The 26,486-nt window shown below is 48.9% G+C and overlaps 2 protein-coding genes across 4 annotated transcripts in view; both read left to right on the top strand.

Annotated features, from left to right (window-relative positions):
* LOC105699911 overlaps window positions 1-2,029 on the top strand; it is a 52,485-nt gene extending 50,456 nt beyond the window's left edge. For all 3 annotated transcript variants that reach the window (XM_012425333.2, XM_012425334.2, XM_012425332.2), the window contains 2 exons: window positions 24-112; window positions 203-2,029. In XM_012425333.2, the coding sequence (XP_012280756.1) occupies window positions 24-112 (89 nt within the window). In that variant the 3' untranslated portion in view covers window positions 203-2,029. The remainder of the gene's footprint in view (window positions 1-23; window positions 113-202) is intronic.
* Window positions 2,030-4,748: 2,719 nt separating this feature from the next.
* On the top strand, window positions 4,749-25,219 carry LOC105699666. Its single transcript, XM_012424810.2, has 6 exons — window positions 4,749-4,791; window positions 17,063-17,422; window positions 22,530-22,650; window positions 22,956-23,128; window positions 24,672-24,740; window positions 25,098-25,219. Exons 1-5 carry the CDS (start codon window positions 4,749-4,751, stop codon window positions 24,737-24,739), a joined length of 765 nt encoding a protein of 254 aa, XP_012280233.2. The 3' UTR covers window position 24,740; window positions 25,098-25,219.
* Window positions 25,220-26,486: the final 1,267 nt, after the last annotated feature.

The raw sequence follows: 26,486 nt of genomic DNA, 5'->3' as shown, positions 1-26,486 counted from the left end.
GATGGCTCATTATTTTGTTACAGGTAGCACCGCTGAAGTCTTATCTGGGACGATATTCCTTCTTGCGGCGGAAGTCTTGACGCTGAGTGTGGTGTATCAATTTTATAATTAGGTGAGCTTATTTTAGTATAGAATAAAAAATTTTCTGGCTAGGGAAGAATTCTTTTAGCCTCATTAAAAATTTTTCTTGCCATTTTTATAGGACCTCTGAAGGAGTCAAACAACACCGGACATGATATGGACCACGTTTGCACCGAGGATACGAGCTATCATGTGTACACACCTGTATATACGTACCTCCGCATGTGAGCGAGTACGACAGTCGTTAATGTACCTATTTAGTAATTCGAAATTGTACGTAGCAAAGAAATCGGAAGGTATTTCGGAGTTCCTTCGGACGATTGTCGTAAATCAATTGCAGTTCGAATTATCGAGGTCGCATCAATTTTGTGGTGCACGACGTGTAAATTATCCACTAATTTGACTTAAGGATATCCAAAGATAGTCGATCCAGTCGAGAAATTCTAACTAGGTTAATGTATAGCGACGTGATGTTTTCCCAAACCTGTTATCAATTTTGAGGGTACCGCAATCTCGTGGTATAATTTATAAAAGTACACCAAAGGTAGAAATATGCCTTCACTATTGAGTACTCCGTCGATTTGTCATCACGGAAAAAGGGAGAATCGAAGGTAAATTGCGTTGCATTTTTTAATTTATATACATTGTTAAGAGTTTTCAATTACCACCACACTATTTCGCAGTGCACACATGTCACCAATAATTTGTTGATTTAAAAATGCGCTGCGTGCACGTGCCGAAGTCTGCGGTTTCATCTTGGGAGCAACATTTTTGTACAATACGCAATGCATACAAGTGGTTTTATTCTCACCTCCGATTTTCGAGAAATTGACAAGGTGAAACATACAGGTATTTTCAGCCAGGGTGATTTTTGGACTCAGCTCACGTATGAAAAGTTTCCGAAAATCGTCGTACGATGGGAGTTACCAAAGCCGTGAAAATCAGCTTTCAGTTAAAGTTTGTTAACCGGTTTACCTCTTAAGGTCTAACATATACTAGTCGCATTGTTGGCATTGTTGCAACACGAAGGTAATATGTAGGCAATCAGGGAACAAAGCACCACAATCTGTTTGTCCGTTTCAGTCTTTGTCCAAGTTGGCGTCCATGGCTAGTCTATGGAAGTCCATAGAGCAGGTAATAATTAAACCCTAACCAAGAAGCAATAGCAATAGCCGACGGCATACCGACTAGTTTGCCTTTGACCTCCATATTTTATACATTTTCCGTACTTTTCCATTCCGAAATAGAGTTCCCAAGATTCAGCAATTAGCAGCTTTCCCTCTCTTGCACTGTGCGACTAGAAAAACCATAAAGCGAATTTCCTTCTACGTTTGTCAAGTAGTCATTCATAGAGAATCGGAAGGAAGTAATTATTTTTGTACGTGTACACAAGCGTCGTATCGTTAAAATAAGAAACGAAGACGGATTGGCGAAGACCTCTCGAAATCCATTGACTTCGATAAAATGCAACTGCATTTGGCACAGGTATGCACGTGCAAACTTCTAGGAGATATTGGCGAAGGGGTGGATATAATTTCAACGTTTGTGCCTAATTAGATTCCTTAATGCAGACCAGAGTCCTCTTGTAATGCAGAGTTACGTCAGTAACGTGCGGATAGTTGAGGGAATTGCTCCCAGGTGTGAAAGTGAGAATCTAACTACCACCTTGCCAGCATTTGGACTTGATAGTAATAATTTGCTAGTCGAATAGCTAATCACATGAACCACACCAAATATTTATTTAATCAAACCCAGTGTAGAGTGTAAGAGAATGATAACTCCGATCTGTACATATTATATATATATACGAGCGCGTCTACGACGGGCGAGATATCGATAATTCAATCGTTGTACAATACGTTGTTTTAATCGCGCAATCGATCGAGATGGAAAGTGAAAGATCTGTTATGTCACTACCGAGTCAAGATAATAAAAAATTCTATTTGTCCGATGTGTGTTTCACTTCCCCCCGTTTCCCGACTCCATCTTGAAACAATGTCTCTTATCACTTAGATTCGATTCTACACTTGCAGATTTAAAAAAGAACATTTGGTATTCCTCCCGCGGGCCATTTCGCCGTAGTCGGAAACTAGACGTGTACGAAGTGCTCGTTTAATTTTAAGCACGTCCCGTCTGCATAGTATATATCTGCGCACTTGATGATTACGTTTGAGATACAAGCCTTAGAATAATGCGCACCGAGGTATTCTTGAGACTCGGTATTTTCACTTTATGGCGAATCGTAAACCCAACACGCAGCCTTCCATTTAATCCCTAGAAATCGAAGCGAGGGCGATACATCCGTGTTGTATAGAGAGCACAAATCGGAGGCTGTATGTATCGACGAGAGCGATAAGCCGGCGTCTATATACCTTCGTCATGAATTGCCAATCAGAAAAATTATTTAACGAGCTCGGTAATAAGTGCAGCGTTGGCGATAGAATGGCGTCCTCTGCCGATGCACCGCTCGCGACTTGCAAAATCGTTTCCAACGAAGGAGCCCTCGCTGTTCCTTCATTATGTATGCAATTTGAGAGCTCCACAGTGAGTTAAACGAAGAGTCAGTAAATATGCAGGACCGCGATAAATTTAAACGAGCGTTTCATTCACCCATAAACCTGGTAGCTTCACCAATAGTCGCGGAACAAACGCATATGATATTCAGCCGCGACTGCACTCGGAATTGTCAGAATGCAGATCGATCTACGGTTAATATTTACTTGAATCGAATGCACCGGCTAATAAATTCCGACAAATAACGAGCTAATCAAATGCGCACACAGAGATTGAACGGTCGCCCCGAATTTGCTCTGCCTCCGGATTGTTTCTGCTATTTTTCGGGAAAAAAGAAAAAAGATTTACTTTCAACTTATTTCCATGTCCATTCATTTCCGCCTCAAAGCGTCGTAACGATGCGACTCGAAACTAGCCGTTCAATTGATCACCGCGTTCACGATTCCGTACAAATGGCCTTTCCGCGTTATCTACCTTGTCGAATCCGCTGTAAAAAACGTAAATTTCCATTGACCCGTTCCGATATGGCGAAGCTACCGGCCATAGAATTTTGAGCATTTCCCAAAGCCGCGGATTCGCAAGCCACGCGAAAAAAAAAAAAACGTTATCGGCCGCTGCCGATCAAGTTAAACGCAAAACGGAACGATGCAAATTCTGTAAATATTGCGCTACTAGACCGACTATCAAATGGACGAATGAAAAGATTTCCTCCTCGTGTTTACCGAATTTATCTCTCATAGTCGAGGTTTAGGGACGCGGGCGAGTAATCTTCCGCTTTGACGAGCACCTACACTTTCGGCATTTCTTAAGGGGGGTTCTTCTTTTCCCGAAAGCTTGTAGCTTGTTTTCGGGCAAGCACGCCGTGGTACGCGCGGGCTGTTTCTGCGAATATTAAAGCTATTGTCCCACCAACAACTTTGAAACCAGATTTACTCGGGAGCTTAATGCGCAAACTCGGGCATTTCGCGCAAGCTCCGGATGGCTTACGCCGGCGTTGTGCTTTCGTGAAAATAGTATCGGGCCGCTCCGTGCGACGAGTACACGTACTCGCTCGGGGTCCTCGCAGGATAATAGTGGAGTGGTGCGATAGTAGTGCTACCATAAGACGAAAGCGGGATAGTCGCAGGACCAACCTCGCAGTTCCTCGACAGACGTCGTCGACGAGCTCTTCTTGGAGCACGAAGTTAGACTCCGCTCTAGAAACCACTTTGCTGGCCAATATTCCTCAATTACCTCAAACTAGTTCTCGCCGAAGAGACGACATCAGGAAACAACCGCTTTCCGCAAACTGCCAAATTGAAAAAGAAACGCAAGGACCTCACTTTCCGAAACACCGTTTATTAAATCCAGTGCTCGAACCAGAATCAAGAGGAGACGTCAGAGTGGCTCTTGAATCCCTAAACTGTTATTAAATGCTGACTAAGAAATATTCCAAATTATTAATAATTAAGTCCGGAGTTCGGTCGTAATCAAGAGTACTCCATGTGCGACTCTAGGAGTCTTCAGTGATCCGAGAGTTGGAAAAATGCGGTCCCAGGACTATGGAAAGGAAAAGATCCTGGAAAAAGCTGGGGATTTCAGGTGCCTCCGGAACTAATGGCTAAGTCAACTTCTTGGTCGTACTCGAACGTGCTTCGGTGACAGAATTTAGAATTTAGCGGGCCTATCCTCGACTCGTATTTAAATCCAAGTCGATCCGTCAATCGCAATTATCAAGAGCGGAAAAAAAAATCTTAGTCAAGAATATGATTTTGTATTAACGTTGTTACATGATAGACTATAGTGGAATGGACTACTCATCAACGACGGAGCTGGATCTCGAGTAAGAGGAGGTACTGGAAAGGTGGCGGAAGAGTCGCAAGATAAGGGGTGGGAAGTGTTTAAGTTGCGGTGATTAGTCTCCATATGCTACGACATGAAGTCTCGGAAAATCCTCCGAGGCCTTAGCCGCGTTTAACGCGACTCGTTGCGATCTTGCGATCGAACGTCTGTAAACGTAACCACTTCCGGGGTGACGGAGGAATGTGCGGTTTAAGGTGACGCTCGCTTTAAGGGGTTTCGGAAGCACCCGTTAAAGCTCGATGAGTTATGGTGTCGATTTGCGAATGATGATTTAAGGCGAGAAAAGCTCGATTGGCGTCAAGGCGAGCACGATGGGTCTGCTCCATATATTCTTGGCGTGTGGATTACTGAGAGGTACGTATCGCCCGATATGATATCTCAAGACGTCGACCCCACCGAGACGTGAAATCGAATTCTCGTTAAATCGGCTCATTGTTCATTTAACCATCCAAGGTGCGATCGTTAGAACCGGCTTTCGCCCAGGGCGAAATTGAATTAGCCGGTAATTAAAACGAAGTTCTCTTGCCCCATCCAAAACTGAACTCAAAACGTGCCTTGGGCGCTGTCTTCTCCCGAAGATGTCTTATCCAAAAAAGAAGAGAATCGCCCTCGATCCTCGTCCGAGCGAGTCTGCAAACGTGCCAGACCGTTTTCCCCCTTTCTCGACTTAAACTCGATTTTCACCTTCGACTTCTTAGTCCCGAATCGAGATTTACGATGCACCTTGTCGGCAACTTAATCCTCCGATTTATCCGATCTCGAGATGAGCACCTACTCTGCATACCTTTGCCGAAGCCTCCACCCCTAACGACGTCGAATAATATCTCGCCATCTGAATTTTAAGATCTCTCCTCTGGATTCGAAATCCTGACCAGAAACGAGAGCAGGGATGACGGCTTCCGAATTATTGATTCCACTTCGACGGGCCTGAAAAATCCGACTATTTTGATGGCCAGGAATATACTCGTCAGGGTTTCGTTACGACTCGTGGAAAGCTGGTTTGCATTGCAAACATTCACCCCTGACATAACTATACCATTATGATACAGCACCCCCGCGAGTAATGTATTCATACTTTAAAAGCCTTTACGTTCCTTATGGAAATAGTGGAAGGGACGACATAAAGTACTCGTGAAATTAAAATTATGACCTAGTTTCGACAATGAAAATGCCCGCTCCTTGTTCGGATACATTGTGCCGCCTCTACAGTCGCGACAATGAAGTTATATGTTTTTTAAACGCGGCCGTGCTTTTTCGGGGGCATTGTTTGCACTTGACAATGGGGCCGTTTTCAAGAAGACGGTTTCCACGAGCCGATAAATACGTACCGTTTTCTGGCAAATCCTAGTCAGGTTGTCCAGTGACCCCTTGCTAAGTGTTTCTCGGAAGTTCGGATCGATCCGATAGGAAGTGCACGAAAAGTATTGGTAAACCAGAAAGTACTTAATTCTAGGACGTTAATGCAACCCCGTGTGCGCCGAGCGGATGACATTTTTCCTGATCGCCGTTACACGCTAAACCAATAAACATGACAACGATGTAATTGGAGGCGGATAAATTTAAGCTCCCAATCGAGCAATGAAAGCCGTTATTGCCCGAGGGCGCAGGAGATATTCGCCCCGAGAAAAATGCGGAAATCGACAATTACCCAGGGTAGAATGGAGCGCCTGTTTAATTTACCCGTGGGAGTAATGCAGTACGGCCAGATGTACGTACACCGCGTGTGCTCCTGCAGCCCGCTCGCTAAGTGCGGAATATCTGCGACACATTCCAGCGAAATCCACACCCTTCTCTCCGCTAATGTCTAATTCGAGTCGATGGGGTTTTCATTTTCGGCCACGAACGTGATCCCCTTTCGCGATTCGGCCCCCGAAGGTCCCAGCATTTGAATAACGCGTAAAAATTCCGCACGAGTGATCGAGTGGATTGAAACAAAAGCAAAGATGGTCCCTTTTTTTTTTTCAAAAATTTCCCGCCCGGAAAGAGCGACGCGGCCTTCAAAATGAAAATATTTGATCTCGCGACGTCGCTGCACCGGGAACTTTTTTATCATCCGCGGAAATTACGCGTTGCCGATGCGGAGTGAAATTCCAGAGTTCGTTGGACGAATTTTCGGCACTCGTATTCCTACCGGGACCTAGTTGTAGGTTCGAGTAACAAAGTATTTACCGTTTTCGCGGAAGTTCGGTCGTCCTCCTCTTTTTTACTTATTTCTATCTTTTTTTCCCCTGGATTTTCGGCGAAGAAGAGGCGGAGCGGTAATTTCCGTCGGTCTCGATCCCCGCCGGAGTCAGGAAAATATGCTGCGCCGTTCCCGAGTTAAAAGTACCTTAGAAAGTTGCGCGGAACACGGTCATTCCCGTTTCAATTGTCGGCGGGCCTCGTCCAATTTTTCTTCCGTCCGTCAAGTTTGCAAACTAAAAAACGGTCCAATGTGATGTGGCTCGTGTATGCACTAGGGACAAATAAGTTCCTGTCCCAACTTCCGAGAAGACACGAACATAGATCGATGGTAGCGGCATTAAACCGAGAAAAATGGAACGTCCTTTGAGACCGAAGCGGTTATGTCGGAACGGTTGCCGAATTTCACTTTGGGGCCGAAAACGGCCAACAAAACGATAAATTCTTCCTTAGTAAATGGCTTTTGTACGCGTCTTGAACGCAACGAGGAAAACCGGCATCTTGAAGTTTGTAAACCGTTTAGTCAAGTCTTATTACATCGCACTTGCTTCCAGAGTCGGTATGCCAGTCTGCTTTTCTTTGCGCTGTCCATTTAGTTTATTGCACTAATTACTTAAGAAACGGCAAGAAGCAGAAAAGGCTTTTTAAGGAGACGGTAAAGAATGAGAAAACGTCAGATGTAGAATGGTTTGTCTCACCGACGCGCTTTATTTTCCCCCGAGTAAGAACTTCTCGGCAGGATAATTTCATCTCATCTCTGGAATAAGTTGTGTTCTTCGTTAATTCCCGTGGATTAATCGGCCTAACCGGTTAAACGTACAAAAGGAAACGTACCAATTTAATTATCGTCCTCCAATACGTTTTCGGTAATTCTTTCCACGTGGAAAAAAAGAAAAAAAATTCCCCCCCACGGAAGCGCGTTGATATCGACCCTGCACCCCTTCCAATTTGCGAGGCTCATTTCCGTTGTTGTCGGATAAAGTTGTTAATTTTTTTCATTCGGTTTTATGGCCTAGAGAAAAAAACCTGAACGTTCTATAACAACGAGATGCCGCGGTTCGATATCCTTAATAACTCGCATCACGTTAGCGTTCGCTCTTTGGATAAAAGCTGGCATACATACTTCGAACGGGTCAATGGTCCCATTTTGATATCGTTTTAATAAATTTGTCGCCGCCGAGAAAAGGCGTGACGTACCTTTGTGTACAAAGTGACGAATTTCCGGACACGGCGTACTTTGTAAACGCAGCGGCGAAATTCATTACAAACGCGTAATTTGAATCAACGGAGCAGCTCGCTAAAGGCTTTATGCCATTCGTAGACAAGTAAGCGTTTAATTATTACGAGGACTGTAACAAAGTACAAGAAATATCCCCTGGTAACAACAAGACCACCGAGAATTATTCAGACGGCGGCTCGAGGCATTACGTCTCGCGGGTGCTTCGTTCTGTGCAGAAAATCGAGCTTTCCTCGTGGATATTGCTCGTTTCAGGGCTCTGACGAGCGTTTCCTCTTATTGCTCGCCATCAACCCATTAGGAAGTAATAGAAAAGCAAAACCTTTAACGGCGACTTTCTTGGAACGATGCCTCCGAGCGGTCTTTTTTTCGGGGCAATTCCCTAGTCGAGCGATAACTGCAAAAACCTACGGGAAGTTTGTCTTATTTTCTCGCCGAAATCGACTGGAACCGAGAAAGTGGATCGACTTAAAGGGGCGCGTTCGCTGCTGGGGTTAAACGAAAAATCCTCCCCCGAGTAATTCGAGGCCGTTAAGCCCGAAACACTTTGACCCACCCTTCCGGCGAATCACCCGAAGTCGCCACGAATCGGCCTTCGATTTCATCCCTTATTCGCGGGCGAAGGCGAGGCGCGTCAGCGGAGACGATTTTCACCCCTTTCGATGACTTCCAGTGAAGGTTGTTTCCAAACGTGATCGAAACTCGACGTCTCCCCGTAGCCGGGGACTTGGTCGCGGTCGAATCGGCCTTCGATTTCATCCCTTATTCGCGGGCGAAGGCGAGGCGCGTCACCGGAGACGATTTTCACCCCTTTCGATGACTTCCAGTGAAGGTTGTTTCCAAACGTGATCGAAAGTCGACGTCTTCCCCGTAGCCGGGGACTTGGTCGCGGTCGTCGGTGTTCTATGGCTCGTATAAATCAATGACGCGGCGCTGCAGGCGCACACGCGGTAAAGTAGTACGGAATCATTCGTCGTCCTGGGTGCTCCGCCTCGTCCTGGTGTAAGAGGCCATACATCGTCCACGGGTATAAATTACATCGGACTGCAGTTCCACCCTACCCGCTTGCACCCTGCTCGAACCCTCGATGGCTTCATCACGGCCGCCGCGGAAGCTTCTCACTTTTCGTTATCTCGAGACGACGTCGAGAGGCAAGTGCGCCAATTGGGGTGGTAATGCACACGCCGCGACCCCAGGGGCACGGATTATGCATTCGGCTCTTTGGAGCCGATGGCTGGAACCGATGGAACACTCTGCCCAGCCATTTCCTATGTTCAGGGGTCGGTCGCATGGCAACCTTTCCAAGCCGTTCGCGACCGATGTTTCCGATGTATCGCTTCCTTCCATTAGGTAGGCCGGCGTGCGGAAACTTTGCTCCCCCAGGTATGCGCCTCGCGTTCCTCGATTCGGCTCCTCCACCTCGACTTCGAGTCGTCGCGTCTCCATGCGATTAGCCGAACTTCCGTCGAGTTCGGCTGCGAATTCCCTGGAATGGATCCGCAGACCGGCGACGTTTGCTGGGGAATTTCACGGGAATAAGTCGCTCCCTCGGCGCCCGAGGGCGAAGAGGTCGTTCGGGAACTTTTCGGAAACGACCCATCCGAGGCGTTAGTCGGATCCGCCGAAATCCACCGGGAGGTTTTGTATAAAAAATGTATAAGAAATTCAGGGGGACTGGCGGCGTTGAGATTCAAGATTCCCGCTGCGGGAGCTTCTGCATCGCGGAGGAAGTTAGCCGCGACGCGGATCGCTCTTTCCCCTCTGCGAGGTGAGGCGAAGATCGACGTTCCTGCCACGTTTCTTTCGGGACTGGAATTTCCCGAACTGGCGCGGGAAATTCTCCCCCATGTGGCCGTTCCGCGTTGGAAAAATTCCGATCGTTTAATGAATGCTTGGTCGATCGAGTTCGCCGAAAAGATAGGGAGAAGTCTCTCGTTCGGTCGTTGCCGTAGTTGGCACGAAACGCAACCGGCACTATTTCATACACGCGACGAGCTCGTTCCCCGCCCTCGGTGAGACGTTTTCCATTACTCGTACGAAATTGGACGGAGCTAAATTCCGTCGCCTGTAATTCGGCAATGTCCAATTACAAGCGGCGGAGTCAAGATGGCGCGATTACCCGCGCAACGTAAATCCCTCGTCGGCAGTATCCGGCCTCGGCCGATCGGTTTTTTGGTGACGTTCCGCGGATCCTGGACGTGGACGTCGCTTGCGGCGTTGTTACGTTGACGGAGGGAAGTAGTAGTGGCGCGGTAGCGCCGGTGATGGCGCTAGTGGAGGGCTCATCGTCCACCCTTGAGTCGCGCTCGAGAATACCCCTTATCACCCTTCGTCGAGAACGGCTCTCTCCGATGCGACGTTCGTCTAATTATTGTCCTTCTCGTTTCGAAAGAGAAGTCCCACTATTAAGGGCCCGTCCACGTAGCGTGTTTTCAAACGCACTGGTTCACTTAACGGCGCCGCCATATTGCACGAGCCGACGCGCTAAATAAACATACCCTCGGAATAAATAAATAAATCTCCCGATCTGTAATCCAGGCCGTGAAATCGAGTTCTTTCGCATTTTGCACGAATTGTTCCCGGCAATTCGTCGTCACGGGTGTAGATGCTTAAAGATGGCGAACTTAATGCACGTAGACGGGGGAGTGGAACTCGATTTAACTGCGCGGATCGCAAATCGCTACGATACATCGTTACGTGGGTAGCCACCGTTAACGACCCCTCGTGACGGCCGTAATAAAGAGACTCCTCCTTTATCTCCCGAGCGTCGTAGCCGAAGTCGTCCCTTGTTTCCGAACTCGCGAGAACGAACCCAAGAATCGAACCCTCGAGGCCGACGAAAATGGAACCGATACAAATGCGCGTCGCGCGACTCGTCGAAGGCTGTGGCGAGTGTTCGGCACGTGCGGACTCTCAAGTAGATGGAAAGTTTCCACCTCGGGGTAAATAAGAGTTCGGGGCGGCGTTCCGGGAACTTTTCCGAGCCAGCGTCCACCATCTAATGCCCTAACTTGGCAAGGGCTCTTCACTGGCGAGGCTACGAGCCTGTTATTTCGGAAGTGGATCCTAGTTCTTAAGTCTTACCCGCGGTATTATCCTCTCAAATTAGAGCTCGATTGGGCGAAAAGCAGAAAAACCGTCCAGTATCAAAATTTTCAAGATGTATCATAATCCCGACCCCATGAAAATTATAACTTCATATTAACTTTAAAGTCGAGCCCTCTCGGTTCCACTCCTTGCCACGGACGCAACGGTTTGTGCCCTTGCATTTAAAAATAGGTATCTGCGGAAAATACAGAAATTTTCCAGCATTAGAATTTTTCAAGATATATCCCAATCACGACATCACGAAAATTGTCGGAGTTCGAGATCGACCCCTCGTCGGGGTCGCTTTACTTGCAGCTTTTGCTACGGATAGTTCGTCGCCTCAAACTCAACGAATAGGGTCTTTGCGTTTAAAAGTAGGTAGCACTGCGGTAAAAGACTCGATCGAGCGAGGTCCGATCGCTCGGTGACTCCTGGTGGCCCCCGACCTCTTCCTCTCCCTTCCTCTAGTGGCATCTGCATAGCGCCCCTCTCTTAGGGGTAGCTCGGGGTCCTCCGGTGTAGCGCCGAGATCGCAGGGGTTGTGAGCGCACTCGGAGCGCGCGCCTTCAAAGTTTCGTATTGGCTTTGATGTCGAGCGGCAGCGCTCTCAAAGAAACCGAGCAAGAACAAGGGTCGAGAACGGCGAGGGGGGAGACGGCCATGTTTCGCCCGTAACTCCTTTAAATGCCACGTGTGTGCGGGGCAGCGTACTCGCGGCTCGAGGGCCGTCCTTCCTGAAACCGAAACTCTTGCGTCTCTTCCGGAAACTCGGCACCTTCCGCCCCTAATTTCCTCGTGGTCGGTGGAGACCCTCCACCCGGGACTCGCCGGCAGCCGAACTTTTCCACTTCCTCCCTTCTTTTGTGTCGAGACTGGAGTCGCGATCGCGCGTGCCCTGATCACGGCGTCCTGGGACCTCTTCGGAGGCCCCTGGTACTCGGTGGAACTTGAAAGTACGTCCGGCTCGGCTAACTCGCGGATCGTAAGGGGATTCCGACACGAGAATGGCGGTTTTCTCTGGCTACGCCATGATAATGGGTTCTGGTGATCGGCCTCAGGGGCTGGTCCAGAATTCAAGCCACTCCATCCCTCCTGGACCGCCATGGTCGTCTTCAACTGAGATCAGAACATTTTTCTTTCCTTCCTCGTTCGGCCTTTTTGACCCTCTATATGGGAGCTTCGAGCTGCGATCCGGTATATAGCATTATTTTTCGGGGATCCACCTCAGGGGTTGGTCCAGAATCCGAGCCGTTTCATTCTTCCTAGACTGCCAGGGTCGCTTTAGAGATCAATGTATTTTTCTTTCTTTCCTCGTTCGACCTTTTTCACTCTTTTACCCTATAGTTCTGGACTGCGAAGGTATAGCTATGATTTTTGGGGACCAACCTCAGGAGTTGGTCCAGGTTCGAGCGGTTTCATCTCGCTTTGAGACCAAGAGACCGAAGCAATTTTTTTTTCTTTTCTCTTTCGGCCTTTTTTACCCTTTGACCCGGAAGTTTTAAACTGCAATCGCAGATGAAGCGATGGTTTTTGGCGATCGTCCTCAGAGGTTGGTCGAGAATCCGAGCGGTTTCTCTCGCGCTTGGCCGCCATAGCTGCTCCCGGGTGAGGCTAAGAGGCCGGAAGTTTTCCTTTTTCTTTCTGCCCGTTTACACGGAAAACTCGAGCGGGGATCGTGCGTGCGCCGATTACGGAGTCCCGGGATCTTTTGTAAAGCTTTCGACCGCTTGCCGGGAATTCAAAGTACGGGAGCTACGTTTAGCTCGAGTAAACCCTTGGATTATCTGGACGAGGTGCCGGCGCACCGCGAGCATAGCTTCGCTTAATCATATCGTAATAGCGGGTCTTCTTGTTTGTCCCTGGAAGCCTTCTTTGCTTAACGTCAGCTTGGTGCTTTGAAGCGTCTCCGATCTTCCTGGGAGCGTCTCTTAAACATCTAATATCCCAGACCCTCTCTAACCTCGATCTTCCAAGGAACTCTTCGCCCAAGCGGTTCTATGTCCCTCATTAATTTTTAGGCTCGCGATCAGGTACGTTCAATTTTTAAATTTAATTCCCATTACGCCCCTCACTCCTGAATTAATGTATGCACGAGTACAGGCGAGTACAGGCAGGATGACCGACTGGTCACGCGAACCTTTGGAATATGTTACCAGAAACGTAAACGAACGGTGAGTGGGCAACTGCGATCGTCACGAATATTTTCCTCACTTTCCAGCGGCATAAAAATCCCGCAGCGTTTCTTCAGCCCCACCTGGTAATTTTTTTCAACCGTTCAAAATCCATCGAACAGAGACATAAAGCCACATGGTGTGGCCATTGCACGTTCCAGGCGCACCAGCTCCTCTTTCCCCCCCCCCCCCCCCAAGTCGTCGCAAAACCCCTGATTACAATCATTTCCATTTGAATCGATTTATATTCCATTTTATCGTTTGAACACCCGACCGAACGAGCTATCCCGTTTAAGGAAGTGACGCAGGAAGCGAGAAAAAGACATCCGCAGAAACGGGGAATATTTCATGAGCCTCCATGTGGAAACCTGGAGATCCACGACGAGGTGGAATTTATCGAATCGAGTTCGAGTATCTCGAGGCGAACCTTAGCTACCTAACGAACGATTCCAGTAATCGACCGACTGCCAGACGTGGCTCCTCCCCTCGGCGGGCACGACATTCCTGGAAAGATTTCCTTTGATCCATCGGGGGGATCGGTCGCTGCGGAAAGTCGAAGGGGGAAATAGGACGGATCCGGTTCCCCCGTGGCGTAATGGTCGGGCAACTCTTTTCGATCCGTGGCGTGGAGTTGGCGTGTCGCACATCGCGCGGCGAGGTGTGTAATAGCTTAATTCGGTATCGATCGGGGGCGGGAAGTCGGGGGGAGGGGGCGACGTCGCGATCACGATCGCTCGGTGTCGTGACAGGACATAGGACCCACTTGCACGTCACCCGTAATTAAGTAGCGCCTTTCCCGTTAAAAGTCACAGCACGAAGGTGGAGGTGCACGGTTAACCGGAGGTCAATACACCTTAGGACCGGGCATAGTCATTTTTCTCTCGCAGGGGCCAATCGATGGGTCGAAGAGTCCCGCCGGAGGGTAAATCGATACGTTTATTATCGTTTCCCGGGGGCCACGCATCGGCGGCGTCTTCTTCTCGAGTCCGACGTGCCTCGACCTTTGTTCGGTTTATTATGGAGTATTATAGAGTATCGGTTACAAATTAAGCCCGCGTCGCGGGGGGTCGGCTTCACCCCGAGGAATCGCGGGACAGTTCAGGACGGTTTCGTGCGGCCTCCAGCCAACTGCGCCAATTCCAGTCTTCGCCGGTCAACCTAATCTCGAGACTATCTTTCCATCGATTGCGGGGAGGTCGAACCCTTTACGAATTATTCTCCTCCCAGTCGCGCGTCCACTTTGTCGGATGTCCGTTTTGCGCCCCCAGAAGGGGGGAATTCGTTCCCTCTCCTGCTAACGTGCCTGTGTTTCCACCGGGTAAACTCGAGACCAACGACTTAATGGCTCATTTTCCGACTTATCGGCGCCTTGACGCCTCCGAGCCGCTTTAGGACCTTTAACGTGCGCTCCTTCGGATAACGAGGATTTTCCATCGAGCGGGAACCTCGGATTCGCGCTCCTCGAATTCGGCCAAATTGCGGAAGCTCTCGGTGGAAAATCGATGGAAAAATGAGAGCTTCCTTCCCGGATGTTGCAACCGTTTCCCGGGATCCCTTGCCGGGATCTAGGTCCGACCTGGTTCAGGTCGTCGACGATATAAAACGGGGAGAAAATGAGGGAGTAAATTTCTAGACACGGAAGTCCCTGTTTTGTCGCAAGCTCCTTACGCAAATTGAAGCTCGGGCGTAATTGCGGTGCTCCAATCCGAGACGCGCACCTGGAAAGTGGCCGTTCCTTCGAGGACACGGTGAGGTACAGGGTATAAGGTGCAAGGTATAAGGTGGAGGGTATAAGGTGCAAGGTATAAGGTAATGGGGCGCCCGGGACCATCCCTCAGGTATCACCCCGACGTCCTCGAACGAATGATCGCCCTGCCGCCTTAGATGGTTGTCGCTGACCCGGGATTACCTCGGGGCTAACTTCCTCCTACGTGTCTTGATTAAGACGACGAAATATTCTCACGAGCCAGTGGCACTAAGAAGGGCCGCAACTTCGAGAACAGCCATTATGCCAGCCTGGAGATATCCCCGTGGCGAAGGAACCCCAAGCATGGGGGTAAAACCATTACCTTTATAAATATGCATGAAGGCCATACGAATGTTGGACACCGTCGAGTCCAACTTCCTGTTAAGTTTGCGCGCAAGTTTGCAACTGGATCAGGAATTAAATTGACCGGTCGGATCCCTTCCGGGCTTGCAAAGTGACCGGCGGATCCTGTTAATACTTTCCTATCGGATGTCGGATGTCTTTCGGATTACGGAGTGCCGGAACCCCGAGTCGGATGGGGACCGAATTCTGCCTCGACGCCTCCACCTTTTCCAAGGTCTTCCGCCTTTAACGCCGCCGGCGGGGAGTCTTGGGGACGGAAGACTCAGATATTGGCCTTTCATACTCGGAGACGTTGCGGGAAGTCAAAGCTTCGGCTCTCCGGTGGCTTATGCCTCTCGTTCCCCTCCACCCTCAAATTGGATCAAACTAGGTGCCTCTTAGTTCTCGGCCTTGAGAGCTTCGCCCCAAAGGTGGTTACGCGAATGCACTTGCACGGAAAATAACGAAACCTCTGTTCCTCGCCCCTAGCTGGGGATTCTCTCTGTTCGTCGTTCTTTCGCTTATCCGATGCAACCAAACCTCGATATCGTAGGTGGCGGCGTCGTAGGTCGTCTCAGCTTCCAGGGATGCTGCACGAAACTGAGCCTGAGATCGTCGTAAGTGTCACATGCCATTGCCGGGGGAGGCTAAAGAGGACGTTAACGTTGTAATGAGTAATTCTGAAGTTCCTAAAGTGCTTCGCGTTATACCAGGGAAAGCTGACACTAAGTAAGCCGAGTGCTCGTAGTAATTAGTTACAACGTGCGTACGGTCTCTGGAAGGAAGGACGGGGCTTGGGGGGCGATTTTTCTAGGTTGGAATTGGGGACGATTTTTCTAGGATGGAGGTTATGGACGTTATCAACCATGGAGACGTTATTCGTTGGTTAGGGAGTTCTTGGAAGGTTGGCCGGGAAATCATTTTTATCCAAACTCGAGCGCTTTACATCTCTCTGGAGAGGTATTTGAAAATTCTCCACCTATATCCCCGGGACGTATACGAAATGTCCTTTCTAGGGAACGGAGGTCCCGAAGGGAGCTCGAGTCCTTCCGGGATATGCGGAAGCTGATGATACGTCTGCACTTCCGCGTTGTTGAGCCTCGGGCTGTTGTGCGTCGTATTGATCCCGCTGTCCCTTCTTCGGGTCACCGGGTTCTTATTCTTTCGGTACAAAGCCCAGCGATCTGCCCGATCTGCCTCACTCGAGGCAAAACCTCGTATCCTCTCTCATATCCCCAGAAATGAAAATTAAGCCGAGGCTTCAAGGACGTCGAATCAACCAGAATATCCAATTTTCATCCCGGCTACCGATATACCCGCGATGGAACTCGTAGCTGTCGGGTCGCCAAAAATATGTCGCGTTTCCGGTACCGTGTCGAGGATATTTACCGGAGGTACATATTTCACCGAGAGGCGGTGTACCCGAAACGTGAAAATGCGAAATCCAGACAGAGAGAACGGCTAATTATCAAACTTAGTCGCGATTTAAGAGGATGTAAAAGTGGCATTCGAGGAATTAATCGCTCATGAAACTTTTCTCCGAACTGTATATACAGAATCGTTTCACACTTTGCAACGTGAATATTGAGGCTAAAAGGAAGGTCCCTCCACTCATGAAATTTCATTTATTATAAAAAAACTGATTAAACGTCTAAAAATGTTTAAAACCTTGAAATATCATGGAAGAAGGGATCTGCCTTACAGTGTCCGTATTAGAGTGGTAAAGTTTGAAACTTACGCCCAGTTCGGAGTAAAACTTTTATTATGCTTTAGACGAGACCTTTTTGACGACACTTTCATATCACATTAAATAGTTCTAGTTTTAGCTGGAGGTATTTAACGATTTCGGTTTCGTTGCAGGCATCTTGGGGATAAACATGACCGAGGAGTGCATTCCGAAGCTGGTCAGGGCCGAGACGGAGGACCCGGTGATCCTGGACTGCAAGTACGAGATGGGGTCCTCCCCGAACACCAGCCTGGTGATCAAGTGGTACATCGGCGACGACTTGCTGTACCAGTGGATCTACGGGGACAAGCCGAAAGCCTCTCAAGAATTTAAGAAGTACATCGACGAGAAGTACAAGGCGAGCGACAACCCCGTGACCATGTACAGGGCAGTGAAGTTGGTTCGGCCAGGACACGAGCTTTCCGGCAACGTGCGTTGCGTAATTTCTACGCAGTACACGGAAGTGGAGGCCAGCAACAAGATGTTGGTGTACTGTAGGTATCCGCGCACGAAAAGCTCGCCCTAGGCCGAGTAATTGTCGAAACTCTCCCACGAAAGCTCGACCTCCGGATACTCGAGGAGCACCTATTAATACCATGAGCCTCTCTCCTTGAAATTGATCGCTGCGTCGGGATTCCTGACGCTCTTCTCGCTTTACGAGGGACGGATGATCCGGCCCGTAAAGGATTGCCGATGCGTCCTGAAAAGTAAACGGCATCTCGAATTCGGTACGCAACGCGCCGAGTGACGATCTCGCCGTTCCCCCGACGTTAACGGATGAGAGTGATTGAAACGCGGGTATTAACCCGAAGAGGTTCTGGAGAAGAGAGGCAGCTCTCGTTTCCGGGCATCTAGAACACGGGAACACATTTTCCGCCATGACCCCGCAATCCTCTCCGGAGCATTCCTTTAGGCATTCCCAAGTCCGGTTGAAGGTATTCCCCCTGACGGAATTTTTTCCCCGCGCTCGGAGCTCAACCTGCGGATTTTCTTTTCCGCGTCCATCACTCCGCCGAGAGTTTTACTCCTTTCGGAAGGCGTCGTAACCCGTTGTTGGGCGAAACAAGGCGACTCCGGCGCAGTGATCGGGGAGTCTCCAGGTTACGATGTTCCGATCGCGAGGGAACGAGTTCCGGCACTTTTGTTCCGCCCTGAGTACGGTTCGCGAGGGAGTAAAAATGGACGTCCCGGGTTGAATATGCGGGGAAATCCGCGAAAGTGGCACTCGGGACCTTCTCTAAGGCGCTTTAGGGTGGTTCCAGAGGATGGGGCCAGACCGACGACCGCTATCGCGCGGTCCAGACCGCTCTAAACTCGAGATTAAGGATAAGTCGCGTCGACGTCCGGCTGCAATTAGCGGCCTCGGATTTCGCGGGTGGAAGGGTTAAACCGTGCGTGACAAATGCGGCATTTGGTCCGCGGGACGCGGCGATATTTCGCGTTCGTCAATCGGGCCGTGTCCGCGAGGGGTGGAACACGGGGGTGGCGTCCCGACACGCGTAAACCACGACGCGCCAGCGGCCATACGTTACGCGCGGCGCGATGACGAATAGCGCGTCATAAAGGCCGGCGCTCCCGCGCCGACTCCGCGAGCTAACGGCTTTTCATCTGGCAATTGGTATCGACGTTCGGCATTCGATTAGGCGCCTCTCGACCCCTCGCGGCCGATATCGCGCTTCTTTCCGGGTGCCGAGGAGAGGCCACTCGCCCCGCATCGGCCCTCGATGCAGGAACGCGTTTCGGTGGCGGCGCGTCGCGCCTTCGGGAATCCGAGGCGGCCAAAGGGAGCTGGACCGTGAGATCGCCTCCGCCGAGTCATGAAATCAAACGACCAAGCGAGGGGCCGCGAAGGGGGATCCCTCGCGATTTCCCGTCGTCCAAGTCCTCGCCGAACGAGATCCGAAGGAAATTCGAAGGGGATTGTTGCGGGACGTGGGATCGTTAGGACAAGGCGCGCCGCGTCGCCATTCATCCCCGAGTTGAGCCGAGCACCGTTCGTCCCGCACTCTCGACGATTCGCGTTTCTTCTCCCCCCCGCGTGTTTGAACTTTACATAAATGGCAACCAACCGCTTCTAACCACTATTTCTGGGTGAATGCGAGAGTTTTCTATAGGCCCGCGTCCGTTCCACCGCACTTAGCGGATATTCAGCGAGGCCACAATCCGCTAATAACGGGCCGCGAGAGATGACGCTTTCAAAGAGGGCGGATCCCACGGAAGGACGCGACCCCCGCCGAGCATCGGGACGCCCTCCGGACCTCGTTTATTCGCGCTATGCATTTTTGGCCAGGAAATATGCAGGCCTCTTCTTTCGCCTGTTCTTTTGAATCTTCTTCTGCCCCGCTATGTATGAATATGTATGACGCACGTGATCTCGCCTCTGCCCGATGCGCGTGGTAGCGCGCGCCGCATTACGCGGTATGCATATCAAAAGAACGCCGAGCGACGCCTAACCCCTTCGTCGAGTGCGACCCAGGAGACGAGCGGCGCCGATGAAACTTTGCCGATGTAGGGAAAAATAAGGGGGAGGGAAACGGCACCCTGGCGAGCGTTGGTGCACCTTCGAATGCGCTCGTTGCATCGCTCCCCTTGTTCGGGACGTAAAGCGTGACGAAATTGGCTTCCCTTCCGCGACGGAGGGGCCGCTTAAAACCCCGCGCAGCCGCGAAATACTCGAAACTCGAAGGTTGAAACTCGAAGGTGGGCGATGGATCACGTGGAGGGGGATTTTCCTTGTGACCGAGTGCCCCGAAGTGCCTCTTCTACCCTCCACCCTTTCGCCCCGTCGTTATTCGCGAATGCTCCGCTCGGTCGACCAATTTAACCAGCTGATCGATTCCGAGCTGATTAAAAGTAATCGGGTAATCGTGCCCGGTCCGATTACTCGATTAAAATCGAGCTGCTAATGGGCTCCGAGCTGACTAAGCTGGATTGCTATTCGATGCGGCAGTCGGTTGAAAAAATAATTATCGCAGCTCGTTATTGCCGGAATTCTCTGCTCATGGTTTCGAAAATCGTGGCGGGTCAACTGTCAAACGATTCGACGCGGAAACTACTGAATATCGATGGGTTGGAGTAGGTTTCAGACTGGAAAGGATGAAATTCGGCTTTGGAAATAACCTGGTCGAAGGTCTTGAATTTTCTACACCGTCTCTCCCTAACTTTGGACAGGCTTCGAGTACTGGCAGTCTCCTGGAGACGTACTTTCAGGTCGCGTGTTGGGCGGGTTTAAAATAAATTTACTCCGGACATTGCGGAGGAAAGTAAGGGCCATTGAAAGTAACGGACAGGAAGGGCGGTTTTTGACGCGTCGATGCGTTTTTAAGACGTTTTTAACATTGCCCATTCGCATTAAAGCTTCGTCGTTTCGAAAGTAGGAGGTTCTCAGGGCTTTCCACGGAGTACCGGAAGGGGGCGACGAATTTCCCTCGAATTTCACGGGGTGAACACCCATTTCCCAGCTGCACGGGTCAACGAATTGACGCGGGAATGTTTTAAAGCGTTTTTCGATAAACGGTATGGGAAACAAGAAGAAGAGAGCGATTTTTTGGGCGAGCCTCGAAAGCGGACGCCTCAAAGCCAGAGGTAGTCGGGTCCATTTAAAAGCCGCTTAAACGGTCCGTGCGCGGTCACGTCAGTTTCCCAAAATGAGCATCTCGGATGTCACCGGCGACCTGTGCTCGAAAATCCGGCGGGAAGTTCCGGCGCACTCGGCCGCGAAGTTCATTTGTAAGTCACGGCTCCCCGGGACAATACGAAAACCGCGATTGCGCGCGAAATTGCTAAATCCCCCGTCGGGGCTTACATCCAGCGGAAATACAATAATTTGGCTCACTCGGCAGAATCCCGGGTCCGGAACCCCCGGCGAAATCCACGAGCAGCGAATACGTATCGTGCCGGCCAGAGCGAGAGCGCACAAGAAATACAACGTTCTGCCACTCAGGGTAACAGGGAAAGGACGCCCTCTAATGGGAACCATCGCTGCGGATTCCGCTTTTAATTCGGTGCCGGGTAGGTCGCACTCGGCCGCACCCAACCGGCGAATTGCAAAAAATCCGCGACGGCCGTTACCGTACCCTCGCAGGTCTTTTCATCCAACGTTCCAGCACTTTTCTCCTCGTCGGATTGGCATCGGTTGGATCGAAAGATGCGACCAGTCGAATATTTCGACTCGTCGAACCCGAGTCACCTCCAGTTATTTTTATTGTTCCTCGAGTCACCGACACGAACGAATTACTCGTTTCACGGTACACCGCCATTGTTCGTTAACTCCAGTCGTGGTTATCTATTTCACTGGTCGACTCGTCGCGTTTCCTTTCACTTCACCGAGTCGGGAACTCGAGTCCAAATTGAAGTTGACAATATTTTTTAATTCGAGTCATTCGAGTTAATCGAATATTCGACTCGTGCCGCTAATCGGAATGGTTAAGTTTCCATATGATTTCTACGCTGAGTCGCGCAAGTGGAACAAATTGCCGGGGGGTCAGACCTGAGAGTAGTCAAACCTGCGAATAGTAAAACCTACATGTACTCAAATCTGTGAGTGGTTAGACCTGTGAGTACTCAAATCCGCGAGTGGTCAGACGTGCGTGCGCACGTCATTAGCAACGTCTCATCCCTTCTGTCGGTAGCAGAAGATCAACATATGTTGACAGAAAAATAGAATGCATTATCGCAAGTCGTAAAAGGGTGGAGGGTGGATCGAGGGGTGGATCGCCAAGGGAGTAAGCGACATTGCGTGTCCAGCGGAGGGTAAGGCGAGATGCGAGTCGTGCGGCACACGAGCATGCGTGCGGCCAATGAGGCTGCTTACTGTGACCGGTCCTAGTTGACACGAACCGCGAGGAAAGTCTTTATCGTGCCGGCGTTGGCGGTGTAATTAATCCGGGAAATGAAATATCAAATGCCCGCGAAAAGCACGAGAGGCATGCGACCGCCGCGGATTCATAATCTCGGTGTATAAATATTGCGAAACGGTGGTCGCGCGAAGAACGGATCGCGTCGGCGACGCGACGTGGTTTGCCATTTGGGTGTGTAAATGACCGTTCGTGCAATTTGTTGCTGCGGGGTGTCCGGTGTTTGATAAGGCAATGCGACCCTTAGGGGATGTAGTGCCATTTACCGTCCCCCATAGCCGGGGGGTGAAACGGCAGGGAACGCGGTGGACAAACTGCACAAACTGAACTTCCCTCCGGCGAATTTAGCTTAACAGGAAATTTCCTGGCATTTCCGCGATGACAATTAATCCGCTAATAGAGTTTTCACGACGATAACGCGTTTTAAGGACGCAGCCGTTTGGAGACGCTCGTATAAACGGGTTTCGATCGATCGCTGGTTTTATTTAATCCAGCCGTTTACGCGCCGCACCCTCGACTGCTTTCTCAGTGGAATCAACCGATGTTTGGATTGAAATAATTTTAAGGAAATTACCGAAGGGTGGTTAGGTCTTGCGTTTAAATAGTTTATTATAGAAATATGCTCCTCGAGTATCCGGCCGTAATGTCGGGCGTTAAATTCTTCTTCTCCGGCAGTCGGCGGCGTCTTTTTTAACGCTAGGTGGAAGAAGCATTATCTCATCCATCTGTCTGTTTCACGTTTCAGCCCCGGAAAAGCTCCTCCGATTTTCACATCCGAGACAAAACGGGAGTCCGGGCAACTTGACGTTAACGTGTCTGGCCGAAGAATTGTACCCAAGTCCGACGATTACCATTCGTCGGGACCAGTTAGTACACGTTGTCCGTAGATTCACCTCCTTGCATGTCTCGTTTCGTCAACTCGCCCCTCTACATTCTGGTCCGTCTAAGATTTCGTTTGCGCGAGGATAAAGCCTGCCTCCAAAATTTTCCACGAGGTTTGAATTAGTCTCGGCCACCGAGAAACGAAGAGTACCTGCGTAATACCTAATACCTGTAAGGATTGTCATTCGAGTCTTAGGAGGAACGAAATTAATCGGGCCAGGATTACTTTCCGAAGGAGACACCTCTCGGCGATCGAGGCAGAAGGCAATCCGAGACAATGTCGTTTCAGAAAACCGATAGAGAGGCAAGAACACAACTACCAGAACACCGCCGACGGTCGATTTACCGTGGAAGCCATCGCCCACGTGGAGGTGAACGAAACGCAACTGCCCACCACCTTCCAGTGCGAAGTCTCCATCCCGGAAGCGAACTACACGTCGATACGAGAGTACGTTTACAATGGTAAGAGCAATCACCGCTACAAGGAATGTTTCCCCAAGGGACAAGAATCGCCCATTTTATCGCCGGTGTCAGTCGTGCGAGCGCACAAGAAATTGCTCCCTCCTGCAGTCCTGCAAAGCGGAAATGCACTTGCACTCGGATTAGCGGCAATAACGAAGGGGCTGCAAGGGGGCCGAGGAACGCAATTACGCCACGTCGAGCTTCCTTTGAACGAAGACATTCGTCGAGTCATTTGCGTGATACATCCGATATTCCTTTGCTCGGTTTAAATTCGAAGGACCTAGAAGCAATTTGGTCCCTTCCTGCTATGTGGAGTTTTCCAATACCAGGCCGTAGCTGCGCTCTCCACTCGGGATCCGCCAACTTGGAAGGAAGGCAAAGAGAAGAAAGATTGTGCCGAGGGACGTCGAGCCGATGTCGCGGCGTTTCTTTCATCGAATATTTCTCGGTATCAAAAGCGAAACGGGAAGACTCGGGCACATGCGCGACCAGGGGCCAAGAACGTTTACGGGATATTACGCGAAGAAAGGGCCTCGTAGCATGGGGGTCGTCGGTACGTGGACTTTTATTCCTACCTCCGCGATTCTCTTTCCCGCGATTCTCTGAATTATCCCATTGACATTTGCCGGCTGAATGCCTCTCGCGTATTCCATACACCGTCTCGCGTTTTCCGCTCCCCGGCATTCATTGCGTACAGTTTTGCGGACTAATGTCGCCGACACCGCCGTCTCCAATTTGCGACTTCGGTAAAGAGACGCGGCAATTGTACCACGTGACGTTACCGACTCTTCCCCGTAATTATGCCGAGCCTGGTTTTCCTCCGCCCTTTCGCCGCCTCCACCCCGAGACATTTTTGATCCTTGGAAATGTGCAGCGAAGGAGCAACGTCGCGAGGCTCGAAAATCGAAAAGTTATCAAATGGATCTTGGTTGGCTGATGATATAGTGATTGGTTGTACATGAGGGTAACAGGTACACAAGTCGGATATGGATTCGATATGACGTCGATACGCTGGGACGCCCAGCGTACCTTTTATAAGCTATTTTCCTTGCTTCGATCGGGAAAATCAAAGAGGGTAACGGCGATTTCCTCGCCGCAAAAAAAACCGACCAAGGTGCGACTCGGTTCCAATAAAATGGTCTTCCTTTTATTCCGCTAAAGTGGAAGAAAAAACGTAAATCCGGGAGGAAGTCCAGCCTACACATGGCGGGACGTACGTGCAAGAAAATCCATTCGCGTGTGCAACTCTATTGACCCGAGCGATTCCGTTCGCTCTCAGAAATTGGCTGCAAAATGGCAAATTTATTCTTCCAATATTTGCTGGTATTCCAACTTCCGCATTCCGGCATCAGCTGATCGTCCGTTCGATTTAGGGAAAGAGAGAGAAAAGAATAAACCGCGGATACAAGCGGCTCCGGAAGTGCATGCGCGGCCAAAAATGTAGAAAGACGAAGGGCGACAGAAATTCGGATCACTGAAACGAATATGTAATGTGTTTATTTATTATTTAATATGGAATTTATTTAAAGCATTTTTTTTTCAGGTGGAGACCTTCCTTGCTTATCGTTACTAGCAGTCATGGTCGGTGCCATAATAATTAGCAGACAATAAGGTACGTGTGTAAGACGGTATTAGTATTATAACTGGAGGTTTGTTAATTATGGTATCAGATATCGGATCGAGCATGTCTATAGGATTTATCATGCTCGGGAAAAGTTTATCTTTCCCACTTGCTCGGATAAACTTTGCAAACTACGCAAACAGCTTATAATGAATATTATTATCGCAACTACTCCAAAGTTTCGGTTTGATTTTCGTACACGCCCTAAATATTTGAGTCAATTTGTATATCTAGTGAAAGGAACTAATTTTAATATAAAAGTATTGAGATTATAATTCGTCCGGTAAAAATGTTCATTAACCTCAATGCTTTAAAATTCTGATGTTAACTTTTTTTTTAACATTACAGGTGAATTCCACGTGCATTAATGAATGCACATACGAGTCATCTAAACATTAAATCTACTTATAAGAATTGAGAAAGTGGATATACCTCAAACGAGAATAGCTTGTTCTTAATTTCAACACGACAGGTTGTTTATCTGAGAAGTCATTTTTAATTTTTATTTCAACATTAATTTTATTTGCTTCTTTGAGTATCGATTAATTTATTTGACGCTGCGAATTTCCGAAGACGCTGAGATCTTTAAACAAACTCCTGTCCAACACTTCAGAAGTCGCATATCGCTTTGACATCTCAATCGTACTAATTTAAATATTTAATTATATTCAAAGATCTTATTGCTCATACATGCGCACAATCAAGAGATTCATAATAGTGTCCCGATGCAAGTTCTTTTTTTATGGATGAACTCTTTGACGTTTGACCATACATTTGCGACTTCTGGAGAACTAATCACGACTCGAGAAATATTCAATGATAGATTATAAATTGAAAAAAATGTACTGATTTTTTAACGACGTCTTATATTCTACTGTAACTCCATGCAAGACAATATCCACGAAAAACAGTCATGCTTGACAAATGTACAGCCATGCGTTCAATAGTCAAAGTACGATTCCATTACAAACTAACAGACCAACAGTCCAAAGCAGATTGATCTAGCAACGAAGAATTTTTATTTCCTACGGTAAAAAAATATTAATACTGCGTTCCAAAGATTATCGTTTCTTATTTTTCTACCGAGGTTCAATTGTTTTCTAAGAGAGAGGAAAACCTGCGTTTTCAAAGCAGCCTAAAAAAAGCAAACGACCCGATCGGCCCACGACAAAGTGAGAAAGAGACTTGACATACTTTTTATTCGAGTTCCTATTATCAGTTGTTTGATAATAGTGACAGAATCTATTGACTAAGTTTTCATCCGTCTTTCGTAATCTTAGGTAATTTGAATAAAAAAGAAGTAAAAAATGAGATTTAGGGACTAGAAAGTCGTGGGCCGAGTAAAGAACGATCAAGATCGGTGCTTTCGATATTGGTGATTTGATCATTGATCCCTAAGTGAAGTGATTTGTAAGATAGCCGATGCGTCATAGTATCAACAGGCCATAAGTTTTACAGACTTCCTGTATCCAGAATAGTAGAATATTAATTTACGTTCTATGGCTGTGTTTGATATTCTCCAAAGATATGCAAGTGATCGTCCACACGCTCTTCTAGAATAAGAAAGCGAAATTATCACGAATATAGAAGGGACCGTGTTCGGGAGGAATGCCGAAAGATTAACTAGACTAATCGCACCGAATGCAGGAACGGTTTTTATTAAAAATGCGACCGAATTGTGGTACCTTGTAATTGGTGAAGTTTCGATAAGGCCCTCGGTCGTACCAAGTTTTCAAG

This window comes from Orussus abietinus, unplaced genomic scaffold (assembly GCF_000612105.2).
Source record: "Orussus abietinus isolate OABI.00-Male unplaced genomic scaffold, Oabi_2.0 scaffold19, whole genome shotgun sequence".
NCBI classification, from domain to species: domain Eukaryota; kingdom Metazoa; phylum Arthropoda; class Insecta; order Hymenoptera; family Orussidae; genus Orussus; species Orussus abietinus.
This window is presented reverse-complemented; position numbering and strand designations above follow the sequence as displayed.